General features: G+C 42.5%; 1 protein-coding gene across 1 annotated transcript in view; it reads right to left on the bottom strand.

Annotated features, from left to right (window-relative positions):
- Positions 1–338: 338 nt before the first annotated feature.
- khk (ketohexokinase) overlaps positions 339–16862 on the bottom strand; it is a 28162-nt gene continuing 11638 nt past the window's right edge. The window contains exons 3-7 of the mRNA XM_048598398.1: positions 13752–13824; positions 4501–4647; positions 3770–3858; positions 1337–1491; positions 339–751 (exon numbers count right to left, since the gene is read on the bottom strand). Coding sequence (XP_048454355.1) covers positions 666–751; positions 1337–1491; positions 3770–3858; positions 4501–4647; positions 13752–13824 — 550 coding nt within the window. The 3' untranslated portion in view covers positions 339–665. The remainder of the gene's footprint in view (positions 752–1336; positions 1492–3769; positions 3859–4500; positions 4648–13751; positions 13825–16862) is intronic.

Here is a 16862-nt window from a genome sequence, read left to right as displayed (position 1 = left end):
GCCTAGCCAACCATGCCTACGTCCTGTGAATGGAAAAAAGTAGCAGGCTATTTTGCCCCTCCATGTTCCACCATTCAAAGTGATCACAGCTGATCTGAATCTTAACTCCATATACCTCCTTTCTGTTACAATTTTGAGATCATTGATATCTTTGGACGACAGATTTAAATTTAGTCTTGATCTACCACCAATTCCCTTTGAAGAAGAGAGTTTCAAATTTCTATGATCCTTTGCATGTTAAATTAATCTTGTCCCTGAAGGGTCTGACTTTATATTCCAGAAAGGCAGACAGTGAAGGATCAGACTGGAGGAAATCTTTACATGCTTTAAGAACCATTTATTTGCAGAGATACATGTTACCAATATGCACCTTCCAACTCAACAATTCCATAGGTTCCTACATAAAGGTGCACAAATGAATCTTCAGTCAATTCCCACCATCAATTAATATGCAATTAACACCTGACTCTCTAACCAGTGAAATTAGCTTTTCTCTTTTTCTGTTAACTATTCTCCTTAATAAATTGAAAATCAAATAATTGTGCTTATTTGTTTCAAAATCAAAGGAAATCATCAAAACCATTTTTATGTATTCACCTATCAGATGGTTGCAAGAATATCCAGGTTCCTTAGTTTCTATGCTCAGTGAATATTCATTTCTCCAATCAGACAATTCCATCATATCCTTGAATTCCACACTTTCTCCCTGCAATTTGACAACCAAATATCAACGATTCCTGAATAGATTTGCCTGTGGGAAATACACAGCAAAGAGTGTCAGGCTAAATTTTCATTCATCGTGGTCACTCACAAGTTCAGGATGTACAACCTAACTGACTTTGGTAGAATGTGTTCGTACACTGTAACACTGTGAATTCACAAGATTAAAAAAAACATATGGGCATCACTGTGGAGAATACATTTTAAAAAGCTATTAGTTATCTTGACAAACGTTAGAATAATGCAATCCCTAAGGCACATGTGCAGCAAGTCAAATGAGATTATCTTTGGAGAAAACTTTTTTTCTTAAGGTTTATTTTTTTCAATATTTTTTACATAGAATCCCAACAGTGTGGAAACAGGCCCTTCAGGCCAACAAGTCCACACCGACACTCAGAGCATCCCACCCAGGCCCATCCCCCTAATCTACACATCCCTGAACACTGGGCAATTTAGTATGGCCAATCCACCTAGCCTGCACATCTTTGGACCGTGGGAGGAAACCGAGGCACCCGGAGGAAACCCACCTGGAGGTTGACTTAGTGTCAATAAAATACAATCATAGCACATCCACCACAAAAAGACAAATGTATCAAATCATCAAAGATAGACCTACCATTGTACAATGAAAATAATACAGCTGCATTGAATGTATCTCCTGCTCCAAGGGTATCCACAACATTTTCAGGGGGAAAGGCGTTTGAATGAAAGATTCCATCAGGACCCATTGCATCAGCTCCCTTCTCAGCCCAGGCACAGATTAGGTAAGCACTAAAGATCAAAAAGACAATCAGGTCTACCGGTCATAATAGTGTAATTTTGTGTTTTCAATGGTCATTTCATTTACATTTGAGGAAGGGCAATTATTGATGGAAGAGCTTAATCAAAATAATGGGCACTGAGAGTATCAGAAACAAAGAGATTGCTGCTAGACATGCTTAAAAATTCAGGCTAATAGAACCACAAAAAACCAAGACATGCTGGTTATTTCTAGAGAAAATAGGACTGGAGGGTTTTGGAATGGTAGGCTGATGAGTTCCCTTTCATTGCCAATTTTGCCAAAACTGAGGTGGGAGCATCGGTGCCAAGCAGCGATGGAAAGTCAATTTGAATATTTAACTGAAAACTGAGAACTGTGGATGCTGTAAATCAGGACAAAAACAAAGTTGATGGAAAAGCTCAGCAGGTCCGGCAGCATCTGTGAAGGAAAAAAACAGAGTTAATGTTTCAGGTTCAGTGACTCTTCCTCAGAATATTTAACTGCTCACTTCCTGGCAGAGTGGGGTCACTGGGTGCTTCTAGGCAGTGGATGGACACCCACTGAAGGTGAAGCCCAGCTGCGGGGTGGGGAATTCTTGCCAGCAGCTGACCTGGGGATCTGAACCTTCCATTGCTTATATTCCCTGTCAGCATATTTTCTGAAATAAGGCTATAGGCCAGCCCCTCCACAAATATGGCCTGGCAGCCAAGTCTTAAGTATTTTTAAAAATTCATCACCTGAAGGCCTCTTCAATCTGTAAGCACCCTTACATTCTCCTGCCTGCCATAGCAGTGCCCTCCTCTTCTGATGGGGCTGGCTGCAGGTCAAAGCTGAAGGCTTTCCCATGAGCTGGGTGACTGTTCAATTTCAGGACAGCAAACTAAAGATTGACTATTGATTTGCTATGTCTGGTAAGTTCATATAGGTGTGTGGCCAGGATTTGCTTTTGGTCCCAAGCTCAAAATCTTCAAATATGGTAAGATTTCACTCATAGAATCACAAATTTATTACAGCATAGATATAGCACTTTCAGCCATCATCCATGCCAACTCTTTGTAGTGCAATCTAGTCATTCTCATCTCTCCCCATCTTCATAACCTCGCAAGTTTATTTCCTTCAAATGCTAATCAATTTCCTTCCAACACCCTTAAAGACAGCAGGTTCCAGGTCACTCCACTCCTTCATCTCATGTCCAAAATATTCTATAAATTCTATAAATTCTAATTTTCTACTAATAACTATCTTACTCTTGTCTCAAAAAGAGAAGGCTGAGGGATGAAGTTAGCAAACAGTGTTTTCACTTATGGGGAAGAGCAATATAAGATAATCACTAAAAATTCAGAAGAAACTTTTTACCCAAACAATGTGGTATGCTGTAACACAAGGACAAGTGAAATGGAATGAATGAGACAGATGCATAGATAAACATGAGGGAAAAGGGAATGAGTTACACTCGAATAGTTGGACGAAGGATCAGGATTAGCCTAAATATTGATTTGGATTGGTTTGCCCGAATGACCTGCTAGTCCACTGTATATTCCACCTAATTCTGCATGTTTTACATCAGGCTCCGCTAAGGTAAATTCCATGTTCACACTGCTGCAGATGCTTGAACATAGAGGCTAGCTGCAATGGCCTTGAAGGCAGGTGGCGGAATGGTACTAAAGCCCTAAAGTTACATCAAATGTTCATCTTTAAAATTCTATTAATGGTGGTGGAATGTGACAAAAATGCCCTTGAATTCAGGAAAAAAGAACACAAAGAACTGCTGGAAATCAGAAACAAAAACAGAAATTAGAGACAAAAACAGAAATTGCTGGAAAGACTCAGCAGGTCTGGTAGCATCTGTGGAAGTCTGCTCTCATCATCTCTAAAGTGTGGAAACAGGCCTTTCGGCCCAACAAGTCCACCCAGACCCATCCCCCTATAACCCACCTAATCTACACATCCCTGAACACTATGGGCAATTTAGCATGGTCAATCCACCTACCCTGCCCATCTTCGGATTGTGGGAGGAAACCGTAGCACCCGGAGGAAACCCACGCTGACACGGGGAGAACGTGTAAACTCCACAGAGACAGTTGCCCGAGGGTGGAATTGAACCTGGATCCTTGGCGCTGTGAGGCAGCAGTGCTAACCACTGAGCCACATGCTGCTGTTCTGAAGAAAGGTTGCTAGACCTGAAATGTCAATTCTGCATTCTCTCCACAGATGCTGCCACACCTGCTGAGTTTTTCCAGCAATTTCTGTTTTTGTTGCCCTATATTTCAGATCTCCTCTTGTACTTACCCTGGCTTTACTCGGTTGTAAAGTCCTTTTACAGCTTCTGATGCCGAATTAAACCCAAAATGTCTGGCAACATCTTTGCTGATGAAAACCTAAGGCATGTATACACACAAAGCAAGCATTGTTTAGTCTGATTTTTATTCCTTCAAATTTATATGAGTGCTTGTTTCAGGTATAGCAAAATTTTTGTTATCTGGCACCATACAAACCAGAATGATCCAGCAACCAGAATCTCTGATAACCTCCCAAATGGAACACTCAAACACAGAAAATAGGAGCAGGGGTAGGCCATTCAGCCAGTTGAGCCTACTTAATACAAGCTGAATACATAACAGCAGGAGAAAACCTAGTCAACAAAATTTGCAGGTTAATTGCTGGTTAATATCTTTTGAATGCATTTGATTCCTCCTACAATTGTTTTACTTTGCAAAAATCTATACTAAGTAATGTAGCAAGTACTGAAAAACCTTTTGCTGACTTCAAGTTTCTGCTCAAATCAGTTGCTCCCAGTGATGGGTGCACAAAGAGGCAAGCAAGTGAAATGTAGCTGCTTAGTTGTCTACCAAACAATAATTGAGTGCAAAAAAGATCACTCCACTGGTCATTTTGACAGGTTGTTAACTCAAACATTGTTAAATCAATACAAGTGTTATTAAATGTCAATAGATGGGTTAGTTTAACATACTCATTTCATATGATGGCCTATTCTTTAACATTCCTGAAGTAAAACGTACCACGTCTCCATGCCCAAAGAGTTGGTAAAGTTCTTCTCTTGTTTTCTCAATCTCCACAGAGGTGGTAATATGTTGCTCTGCTGACACGGTGGCATTGTACTGTTCAACTTGCTGTATCATAGCAACCTGCTCAGATACGTTTCGGCCCTAGTCATCAATAATAATTATATAAAATATGCTATTATTGTTGACATTTTGTAATTTTTTTTTAAAAAGCATACTGATATACAAAGATATAAGAGACAACATAAGTAATTCCTTAAGCGCTTTGATGGGAGGATGGGAACAGGTTATCTATCTGTCTTTTTATTGCTGGAGCTATGTGGCCTCCAATATGAACACAAGGTGGAGAAGCAGGAAGAACTGAGGCTGGGGAGAAGGTGTTGCATGTGTTCGTTGATAGATAGCAACTTGCCAACAAATAAAATACAAATTCAGAAAACCTGGTACAATTTGTTTGTTGGGCAACAGAACAGCCAGAATTTGCTAAATAAATATTGACATGTTAAACAGTATGTGTTGCAAGATGGCCAGCAACTTGTGGCAAGGTGGAGATACTCAGCACTGAATGTCACCAAATTTGGCTAAGCCACATTTCTATCAAGTTCATGGAGGATTTCTCCAGCTTTCTCACACTATTGTCCCCGACTTGGCTCATTAGCTACTGATCATGCCCCAATAGCACCCTTCTCATCCTGGAATAGACCATCATCCTTAGCAACTGCATCACCTTTAAAAGGCGGTTGCACACCCAGATGTCAGAGATGCCCTGCATGATTTGTAATATTTGCCCCAGAGATGACAGAGAAGAGAAAATTGGCACTCCATTTTGCGGACAGGGAGCTGGAAGTCTGCATGGACAGGGTCACACAGAAGGGTAGACCACTACGTCCAGGATTGGCAGAGGAGGCCGTAACACCAAATGCTGCCTGCCTGCTGTGAGGTTTCAAACCAGGTCAGTGTGGTCTCGACTGTATTTAGGTATGCTCCGTGGAGGAAAAAGGTCAATAAACTCCCCACTTTACCTGAACAGGTTACCGCTATCTTTTCTACGCTACCTCACATTGACTCTATTTGAGTTAAAAAGCTTCTGGCTCTTAATATTCATTCTAGATATAAGTTAAAGAATATTTCCCAAATGGATGATAGATTTGCAGAATCAGGTACGCAGTACTTCAAAATCAAAGATGCAGGATCATAAGCTGCAGGATCATAAGCTGCATGTTCAGCAGTGCCACTAGTAAGTACAAGTACAGGCAAAAATGACATTGTGAAATTTTACGCTTTGGAACGAAGAATTCTTACTGTTGATGCACATGCCTCTATGGGCACCGCTCTTGTGCTCACCAGCAATAAAAATACTGCTCTCCCATAACAGCACAACAAGCACAATCTTAACATAACCAAACTTCCACACTTATAACTCATTTTCTCTCCAATCTTACAGGCACCAGTGGCATCTGTACAGTCTCTCCGAAGAGACCGGCCCCTCAAAACATTATCTTCTGCACTTCTGAGGAAGAACCCACAGATCCCTCAGAGAAAACGCCAATTATGCTGTCTCTTGCATCTTCCAACAGCTCAGATAGTGATATATTGGTGGATACTCTAGCTAGATTAGACTTGGGAGCATATTCTGGTGAGCAGATTACTGGTAGATGCCTGCGGCTAGCTGAGGAGGAAATGCCAAAAATCACTAGTATTGAGAGGGCTGCCAGAGCCCAGCAGGAGAGGTGTTGGCAATTAGTAACTTCATTCAAATGCACAGTTAGACACAGGAGCAGCAGGCAGGATTGTCAGAGACACTTGGAAAATGGGATTGAAGGTTGGAGGAGACATCAATACTATGTGTACTGTGCTAGCTCTGGCATGCGTGTGTCTAGCTGCTTCAGTAGAGAGGTTGGTGGATGCATGGAGACCCAGGTCCAGCACATTCCATATCTAGTAGATGTATGTACATACTCACACTGTCGCTCTGCCACTGGTGCTCACCTTCTGAGGGCATGTAAGTGGTATGGGTGAAACATGATTGTAAATACATCATCATATTTTTAAAGACGTTCACTTTTCATCATCAGCTGTGAGCGAATGTCATTGTAACTGCCTTTCTGTAGTGCCCATACTAACATGAAACTTTGCTGGGATTAAATGGGGGGCGTGAAGCAAAGAATCCAAGGATTAAGTGGTGCCCTCAATATGTACTGTACTGCAACAGACCCCCAGATAGGACATGTACGGGAACCTAATGTGAAGGGGACATCTTATGGCACTTGGTTGGCCTCATTGGAAGAAAGTGTTGTATTGCAGACATAGCAGAAAATGGAGAACGTTTTACAAGGTTGCCATTTATCTGGATGATGTGCTAATATTAGGGAAGACCAATAAGGATCACTTAGAGAACTTGGGCATAGTCCTTAGAAGTGTCTCCAAAACGGGAGTAGATCTTAGAAGTGACTTATGTGGGTTAGAGAGTCCATAAGACTGGGTTACACCTGTTGGAAGATAAAGCGAGGGTAATCAAAGGTGCCCCAGCTCCCAGTCTGTACCGGAGCTTACATCTTTCCTGAATTATCAAGGAAAGTTCATACGCGACCTGGCCTCCGTCCTGGTACCCTTACATCTGCTACTGAAAAAGGATCAGTCTTGGAAATGGTCATGTAGCCAAGACTTTAGAGAAGCGAAGAAGCAGCTATCATTGTCTAAAGTATTGGCACACTATAATTCCAAGCGAGATCGGAAGTGGACATGCGATGCCTTCCCATATGGTATTGGAATACCATTGGCTCACAAATGGCCCAATGGAGTGGAATGCCCAATAGTATATCCTTCCAGCACTTTGGCTGATGCAGGGCACACATACGTCCAGACAGAGGAGGATGGTTTGGCAGTCATATTTGGTGTGAGGAAGTTCCACCAACACCCATAAATTTGTAACAGTAACAGATCACAAACTCCTGCTCGGGATACTCAAAGGCTGTGCTGCCCATAGCTTCAGGTCAAATTCAGTAATGGGCTCTCATTCTAAGTGTGTGCAATTACAAGATGATAGGTCATGACCTGGCAGGCCAAGTAGCAAACGTGGATGCCTTGAGCCACCTTCCATTGGCAGATACACCAGCGGTGATGGTGCCACTGGAAGAGTCTGTTCTAGTTTTAAGTTCTGTGGACACTCTTCTGGTCACCACTAACAATATCAGACTATTGATGCAAAGAAAATCCGGTCCTGGCTAAACCAAAATAGCTGATTGTGATGGGGGAATCAAAAGTGCCATTGCAATCACAAAAGGAAACCTTTCTGGACCCGACGATATCAGATCATTGCAGAGGATGGCATTTTATTAAGGGGAGCAAAGGTCACTGCCAGATATTGGCTAAACTCCAGCAGGGGCATCCAGGAGTATCCAAAATGAAGATGTTGGTGAGAAGTTATGTTTGGTGGTCAGTATTCGCTGCAGACATAGCTGCATTGGTGAATTGTGCCCAGAGTGCCAACAAGGACAAAAATGCCACCAAGCAAGTCCCCCACATTCGCAGGAATGGCTGAGTAAACCCTGGACTTGGCTACGTGTCGACATGTCGACTATGCCAACCCATTCATGGGCTCAACATTCTTAGACATTGTGGATGCTCTTAGTCAAAGTGGTTGGACATACGTACAGTTCATTCGTCCAACATGGGGATGTCAGTAAAAAACCTGTGAGCATCTTTTGCTCCTGGAAGTGTTGGTCTCAGACAACAGGCCATCATTTACCAGCAGGAAATTTGAGTACTTCCTAAAGTTAAATGGCAATCGGCATATAAGAACAGCTCCATACCATCCATAGTCCAATGGTCTGGCAGAAACAGCAGCCTAAACTTTGAAGGCATGCTTAAATAAACAGCTTTCAGCTTCACTTGATGCCAAAATATTCCAGTTGCTATTTGCTTATCGGACCCCCCTTCATGCAATAACAGGGAAAACTCCAGCAGAGTTGTTCTTGGGGAGAAGACACCGCACCAGGTTAAATCTGATCTTCCTGGACTTGGGGTGGTGGGGTGTGGTGAAGAGGGGGCGCGGAGGTTGAAATGGCATTAGGAACGCCAATGACAGACACAAGACTCCTCTAAAGAAAAGAGATTGTCCCCTGAAGTAAACAAAGTTTGGTGCCAAAACCACAGAAATGGCCCTGCATGGGTAAGAGGCATAGACAACGTCAGGTCAGGTCCCATGACGTACAAAATTCGGTTAGCTGAGGCAGCCCTGAACAATCATGTGGACCCATAAATGCTGCAAATTTACAAACTGGGTAGGAACAAACATACACACCTTTCAGAACAGCCAGAAAGACTGTCAGAACCCGTAGGTTCTAGACCTCTATATAGTGTCAAAGAAACTTGGAGTTTGAGATGGACACAGCAGGTACTGCAGCCTCGACACCTTTACCGCCTGAAGAAGAGGATGAATTTCTCCCAAGATGCTCCAGGTGCAAGAGGCAGGCTATGGTTCGGTACGTGCCATCTGGTCCAAGGCTAGGCAGGAAGAACTGGATCCGGTGCGAAAACGCCCAAGGACAAGAAAAAGAACAGGCCATCATCCTCTGAACAAAAGAAGAACAAAAAAGTACAGCACAGGAACAGGCACTTCGGCCCACCAAGCCTGTGTCGATCATCATGCCCTAATTAAACTAAATAAAACCTTCTGCCCTTATTCAGTCTGTATCCCTCTATTCCCCCTCTATTCATGTAACCATCCAGATGCCTCTTAAATGTTACAAATGTGACTGCTTCCACCACGTCCTCTTGGCAGTGCGTTCCAAGCTCCTACCACTCTCTGTGTGAGAAACTTCCCTTGTACCCCCTTGAACTTTCCCCCACTCATTGTGAACCTTTGCCCCATTGTTATTCAAACGTCAACCCTGGAATAAAACCTCTGACTATCCACCCTATCTATGCCTCTCATAATTTCCAGTGAAAACAATCCTAGTCTTTTTAACCTATCCTCATTGCCAATGCCCTCGGGCAGCATCTTGGTAAATCCTCTGTGCACTCTCTCCAAAGCTTCCACATCCTTCTCGTACTGTGGCAACCAAAACCCCACACATTACTTCAAATGCAGCCTAACAAGGCTTTTGTATAACTGCAACGTGGCTTGCCAACTCTTGTACTCCATGATACTCCTAGATCCCATCTGGCCCTGGGGACCTATCCAACTTAATGCAATTTAGGATACCTTAAACTTCCTCCTTTGATACATTGACATTCTCTAGAGTATTCACACACTCATCCCTGATCTCAACATCAGTCATGTCCTTCTCCTTGATTACTGAATGTCCTTGAATACTGATACAATGTACTCATTAAGGATCTCTCCCACTTCCTGTGGCTTCGCGCATAACTTCCCTCCTTTGTCCTTGAGTGGGCCTACTCTTTCCCTTGTTACCCTCTTTCTTCTAACAGGTGCATAAAACTTTGGGATTCTCCTTGACCCTGTTGCTTAAACACATTTCATAGCCTTCCTAATTCTGCGTTTAAGTTCCTTCCTAATTTCTCTATACTCCTCAAGGTCTTCATCAATTTGTAGGTGCCTAGACCTACCGTACATTTCCTTTTTCCTTTTGAGTAAGCTTACAATTTCCCCTGTCATCCATGGTTCCTGAATCCTGCAATTCCTATCCTATAGAGGAGAAGGGTGTAGTGATTGTAACAAGGTCAGCCAGATTATAACAAGGTCATAGAATATCAGTTCCCTGACTGGGGCTGTTAAAGTGGTCTGATCAGAGAGCCCTGGCTGACAGACATAAACAGGAGTGTCAGAGGTTCTGTTCATTCTGAGAGCTGGCTCTGAGGAAGCTGGACCAATGTCAAGTACTATGCATGTGTAAATAAAGGGTGAATTGGTGACGGGGTACTGGCCTCTGTGGAGTTACTTCAAACTCCAAAACCCCAACTGAAAGCAAAACTAAAACCCTGGGTCTTTGTGAACCTGACTCCAACCACTCATGCTTCTTCTGTCTGATTTTTTAAAAAGAAACAGTCGGAGCTCAAAGCTGTATACCCACTGCTTCTGAACCAGACATTCCATCACCAGTATAGCAACACCTCTCCAAAAGAGACTTAAAGGCATAGTACCACCACACTGAAGACTACTCCCCTTAGTCTTTGGGAAATGGCCTTTGTTTGAAGTACATGCAATGTGTTTGCTGCTTAAGGTGCTGGCACACATTTATGTGTTAATTTGATGTAGCATAATGTTGTACATCAATGTGTCCACCTGCTTAACTGTGCATTTTTGGTAAACATGACAAGCAGAAGTACTGTGAATCTGTTGGAAAAGCTTAGCAGGTCTGGCAGCATCTGTGAAGAAAAAAAATTCACAGCTAACGTTTCAGGTCCGGTGACCCTTCCGTTAACTCTGATTTCTTCTTCATAGATGCTGCCAGACCTGCTGAGCTTTTCCAGCATCTTCTGTCTTTGTTCCTGATTTACAACATCCACAGTTCTTTCGGTTTTTACTGTGAATCTGTAACATTCTGAATAAGGCAGTGAGGAGCAAAAACAAGGCAGAGATGGTGTGAGCATCCAAGCGGGCATGAAGTGAATGAGTACTATATCAGCAAATAAAGAGTCCTGAGATGCATCCCACTGTAGTACATGAGAATGATGCCCATCCCCGCTAGATTACAAAGGAACCTAGTAGCAGCATTATGATGCAAGGTGTTGGTGCTCTCCGAAATGCAGCATTCAAGTGGAGAACTGTATTGTGAGTGCCTGAGATATGCCATGATGATGTGGTAAGGTTGGTGCCTGTTCATTGCTTAGTTAGGGAACTGTAGATTACGAAAGTGGTGGTAAATTTCAGTATCCATGTCAATCACAGGCTTGGTGTGGTTGGAGAAATCATTTTTGAAGACTAGGAATTTGAAAAAGTGAAAGTAAAATTTAATAGTAACATGGCACGGTAATGAAGAAAAATTTAAGAGCTGTGGCCAGGATCACAGGAAACTTGAGGGGCAAGATTTTGAAACAACACAGTGTGGAGCTGGAGGAACACAGCAGGCCAGGCAGCATCAGAGGAGCAGGAAAGCTGACGTTTTGGGTCGGGGCCCTTCAGAAATGGGGGGGGGGAAGGGGGCTCTGAAATAAAGGGGGGGGGGGGGTGGTGATAGTAGGTAGATAGTGGAGCAGATAGGTGGGAGAGAAGACGGACAGGTCAAGGAGGCGGGGATGAAGCTAGTAAAGGTGAGTATAGCTAAGTGGTGGTGGGGATTGGTCAGTAAGGTGGGAGGAGCAAATAGGTGGGAGAGAAGATGGACGGGTCAATGAGGCAGAGATGGGGGGCACAGGGCTGGTCTTGGGAAGAGGTCGGGGGTGGGGAGATTTTGACGCTTGTAAAGTCCACATTGAGACCACTGGGTTGTAGGCTTCCAAGGTGGAATATGAGGTGCTGTTCCTCCAGTTTCCGGGTGACATCGTTGTGACACTGGAGGAGGCCCAAGATGGACATGTTGTCCAGGGAGTGGGAGGGGGAGATGAAGTGGTTCACGACTGGGAGGTGTTGTCGTTTGTCGCAAACCGATCGTAGGTGGTCTACAAAGCGGTCTCTGAGCCTCCACTTGGTCTCACCGATGTAGAGGAGGCCACATTGGGAACAGCGGATACAATAGTCCACAGTAGCGGATGTGCAGGTGAACATCTATTTGATGTGGAAGGTTTTTTTGGGGCCTGGGATGGAGGTGAGAGGGGAGGTATAGGGGCAGGTGTAGCACCTCCTGCGGTTAGAGGGATAGGTGGCGGAGATGGTGGGGCTAGTGGGAGTATGGAGTGGACGAGGGAGTCGCGGAGAGAGCGGTCCCTCCGGAAGGCAGAGAAGGGTGGGGAGGAAAATATATCCTTCATAGTGGGGTCCGATTGCAGGTGGCGGAAGTGGCGGAGAATGATGCATTGAATCTGGAGGTTGATGGGATGATACCTCCATCCTAGACCCCAAAAAACACCTCCATCCCAGGCCCCAAAAAACACCTCCATCCCAGGCCCCAAAAAAAACCTCCACCTAAGCTCAGTTCGTGACACATGACAACACCTCCCAGTTGCGAACCACTTCAATGCCCCCTCCCACTCCCTGAACGACATGTCCATCCTGGGCCTCCTCCAGTGTTACAACGATGCCACCTGGAAACTGGAGGAACAGCACCTCATATTATGCCTTGGAAGCCTACAACCCAATGGTCTCAATGTGGGCTTTACTAGCTTCAAAATCTCCCCACCCACGCCCTCATCCTAAGATCAGCATCCCCTCTCACCCCCACCTCATTGACCTGTCCATCTTCTCTCCTACCTATCCGCATCTCCCACCTCACTGACCAATCCCCACTAATGCATACCTACACTCACCTTTACTTGTTTCATCACGGCCTCCTTGACCCCTCCTTGCTGTGTTATCCTGCATTGGCAGTTTTTACTACCTCCGAAGATTTTGAAACAATTGGGTTGGGTTTACATTTGGAAAACACATACAGACAAATTTTATAGTTTGGGTTCAAAGGTACGTGCATACTTTTTGGAAAGGGTCATAAATATTTGTGCACAGTGGTTGACATTTCAAGCTTTTCAGGTTAGGTTCTTTTCACAGCCAAGAAGCTGAAAGAAAACTTTGAATTTTGAAAGACTGGTGATTCTTTTTGAAATAACTGCTTGATGCAGGTTGGGAACTCTCATATTCTACCTGAATCAAGAAAAAAGAATATAATTCCACAGATTGGTTTTTGGAAAAATGTAGTGATTTATTTAGTATGTAGGCTAAGAGTAGAACTAGTTGTCATAATTGTGATCTAGCAAAGACCTTGTAAAGAAAAATGAACTTCTGAAATGTTACATATTTGCAGATTAATGAGTACAAAACCAAATCCTGATTTAAATTGGCATTTTGATCAAAGCTGGAGAGAGATCAAATGAATATAAAATCTGTTTTTAAATGACAAAAATGTTCAGGCTCTGTCTGTTCATGGATCATAAAAATTACATTCATTATGGCTCATCGGTCCACATTTTTACATGAGGCCTCAACTTTTCTTTCCTACTTCACATATATCAAAGGATATTCTCAGTCAAAGTGAAGTATCGAGACATTGCAAGTTCACTCTTAAAATATAGCACTACTAGCTCTAGAGAATCTTGGGGAAGTAGCTTCACATTTCTATGACATCAATGCCAGGGGCAGCAGTATTATATTCAGACTACCATTATAACAAACTGATATTGGAGCCACTACTTACCTCCCAGTGAATCCACTTGTATAAGGAAAGATCAATTTTCCTGAAATCATCTGACGTAACATCACGTAAATCCCTAAACATAACCACATCTTAGGTCAAACTTGAATACAGATGTCATGCAATTGTCAATGGCTTTAAGAATTAAAGGACAAGGTGCTTTTTTAGGTACACCAAGTATTTGTTTACATATTCCATTTTAAACAGTCTAATTAACAGTGGGAATGCATTTTATTAACTTATAATCAAAATAAGGATCGTCAAGTGTAAAATTACACGTTTAATTTATATCCAAAAATTAAGTAAAAGAATTAAATTTAACAAATAACTAAAGCCTTACCAGTAAGAAGTATCTTGCTTCCTCCTACCTCTATGATTTTCCCTTGCAATTCCTTCTGGATTTTCTCCACCCCTTTCCTCCATCATATTCTCACTGTTTATACGTGTTTTATCCAAATCACCGTGAACTACGAAGTGTACAAAGCCTCAAGCTCCACACTACACTTGTGTTGCTGTGGCAAATAGCTTCTGAGACAGCTGGCATTTTCCCAAAGACAGATTTGAAAAAGAAAACAGAATTCTTGTCAGTGTTCTCAAGGAAGGTTAGGTTCTGTGCTTGGATACTCATGCTACACTATGATACTGCTGGCAGCTGTAGGCAAACCTCTGTCCAGCGATGAGTGTCTATTAAAATTGAATCTCGTCAGTTCTTCACATAAAAAAAAATCTGGAGAATTTTTTAAATACTATGTTAGCATTTATTGTCCATCCCTAAATGCCCAGAAGGCAGTATAGAATCAACCACATGCTATGGTCAGCACTTTTATGATCTTTGTACTCTACAAATTATTACTCCAATCTAAATTTAGATTTTTGACCCAATCAAAGCATCTCCAGCACCTAGTCATTATAAGAGCATATATCATTGAACAGACACACAATGTCAAATAGATTTGGACATAAAGTTCATCCTGGCATTCAGTCAGTGTTTAAAGGTCAAGTAATCAAAACAGTCGAAGAAACCATTTATGTATTAACTGTTTGAAGTCAAGCCAATTTTGACCTTCAGACATCTGTTCTGCTTGCTGAATGTGAAAAACCCACCTGACCCAAAAATTAATGGGAAGATGCCTGAAGTAGCTCCAAGTATTCCCTTTCAAACACAAATCACCAGCATGAAAAGTAAAATTCAGTCATGAAGTCAATCAAGTACTTAACTGAAACCACAGGGACAGAACAGTTCCATGTAAAATATTCAGTTATTTAATTAAGTTAGGTATCTAAAGAAACTTCATCAAAATCTAGGAAGTGGAGATAGGAGTACAATACTTTAATCAGGACTGCTTAGGGCAGAAACTGGACAGCAAAAGTAAGGATTGCTCTGGAAACAAAGCAAATTTTATTTTTTCTTTCATTACATGTACAAATTATATTTTAAATGTTCTAATTTTAAAAATGTAATTTAACTTATTATTTAATTGATTATTGAACATATATTTGATTTTTGTTCCATGCACAAGGTATGTATTACATGTGCCAAAGTAGAAATACTCCTTTTGAGATATTAACTGAACACTCTAAATTTCTTTTGTCATTCTGTGAAAAAAGGTACAGGCAGAAATCTGGGGAAGTAATGATATTATCCATCTAATATTCTTCACTCCATTTTCTTTAACCAGTCTATTTAAAGGGAATAACACAGATGCACATAAAAGGAAGATGAAGAAGCGCGAGCGAGGGAAAAAAAAGGAAATGTATTTATTTATGGGATGTCAGCATTCCTAATTGAGGTGCTGAGCAATAATTTTGACATGAAGTACTGTTAATTGAGATCCAGGATTTTGATCCAGTGATGATGAAGGAATAGTGATATTTTCCAAGACAGGATTTATGCATTGCTTGGAGGAGAATGTGGATGTAGATGTGTTCTCATTCACCAGCTTCCCTCGAACTTCTAGGAAGCAAAGGGAGCAGTTTAGGAAGTACTGTAGAAGCAATTTCATATTCCTGCAGTACAAATTGTTGCCATTGTGCCCTGGTGCTGTAGACAGTGAATGTTTAAGGTGGTAGACTGGGTGCCGATTAAATGGGCTGCTTTATCCTGAAACGGTTTTGAGCTTCTTGGGCGATATTGGAGCTGCATTTATTGAGCCAGGTAAAGACCCTATACCCTTGACTTGGCGGCATGGTGACTCAGTGGTTAGCACTAGTGCCTCACAGCACCAGGGACCTGGGTTCGATTACACTGTCAGGCGACTGACTGAGTGCAGTTTGCACATTCTTCCAGTGTCTGCGTGGGTTTCCTCTGGGTGCTCTACTTTCATCCCACTGACTGAAGATGTGCAGGTTAGGTGGATTGGCCATACTAAATTACCCATAGTGTCCAGGGATGTGAAGGTTAGGTAGATTAGCCATGGTGAATGCAGGGCTATAGGGGTAGGGAGTGAATCTGGGTGGGATGCTCTTCAAAGGGTCGGTGTGGGCTCGATGGACCAAATGGTCTGCTTCCACTCTACAGGGATTCCACTCTGCAGGGATTCCATGATTTCTGCCTTGCAAGTGTTGGCAAGACTTTGGGGAATCAGGAGATGACTCACTCACTACTGAATTTCCAACATCTGACCTGCTTTCCTGGCCATAGTATTTATGTTGCTAGACCATTTAAGGTTCAGGTCAATGAGAACCACCATTCCACACCAATTCCCCTCCCCTATATCCTGTAATTTTGATGGTAGGGGTATCAATGATGATCATGCCATCGAAAGACAAGCGAAGGTGGTCGGCAGGATTGTTAGTTGCCACTGAGCATCCAAAACCTATATCTTGAACAGGTCTTGCTACATGCATGCACAAATGGCTTCATTACCTGGAAAGTTGGGAATGGAACTGAAAATTATATAATCATCAGTGAAAGTCTTCACTTATGGGAAAAAAAAAGCAGAAAATGCTGGTAATGGTATTTGAGGTATTTTGCTCTTGTGATCCTCACTATATTGAAAGGCAAGGTCATCAATGAGGCAGCTGGTCTAGGAATTCCTACAGCGATGTCCTGGAGCAGAGATGATTGAACGCCAACAACCACCATGATCTTAAAAAAACAAGAAAATAAACTGC

This window comes from Rhincodon typus, chromosome 6 (assembly GCF_021869965.1).
Source record: "Rhincodon typus isolate 14 chromosome 6, sRhiTyp1.1, whole genome shotgun sequence".
In the NCBI taxonomy this organism is placed as follows: Eukaryota; Metazoa; Chordata; class Chondrichthyes; order Orectolobiformes; family Rhincodontidae; genus Rhincodon; species Rhincodon typus.
Note: the sequence above shows the minus strand (reverse complement) of the source record. Positions and strands in the feature narration are given on the sequence as shown.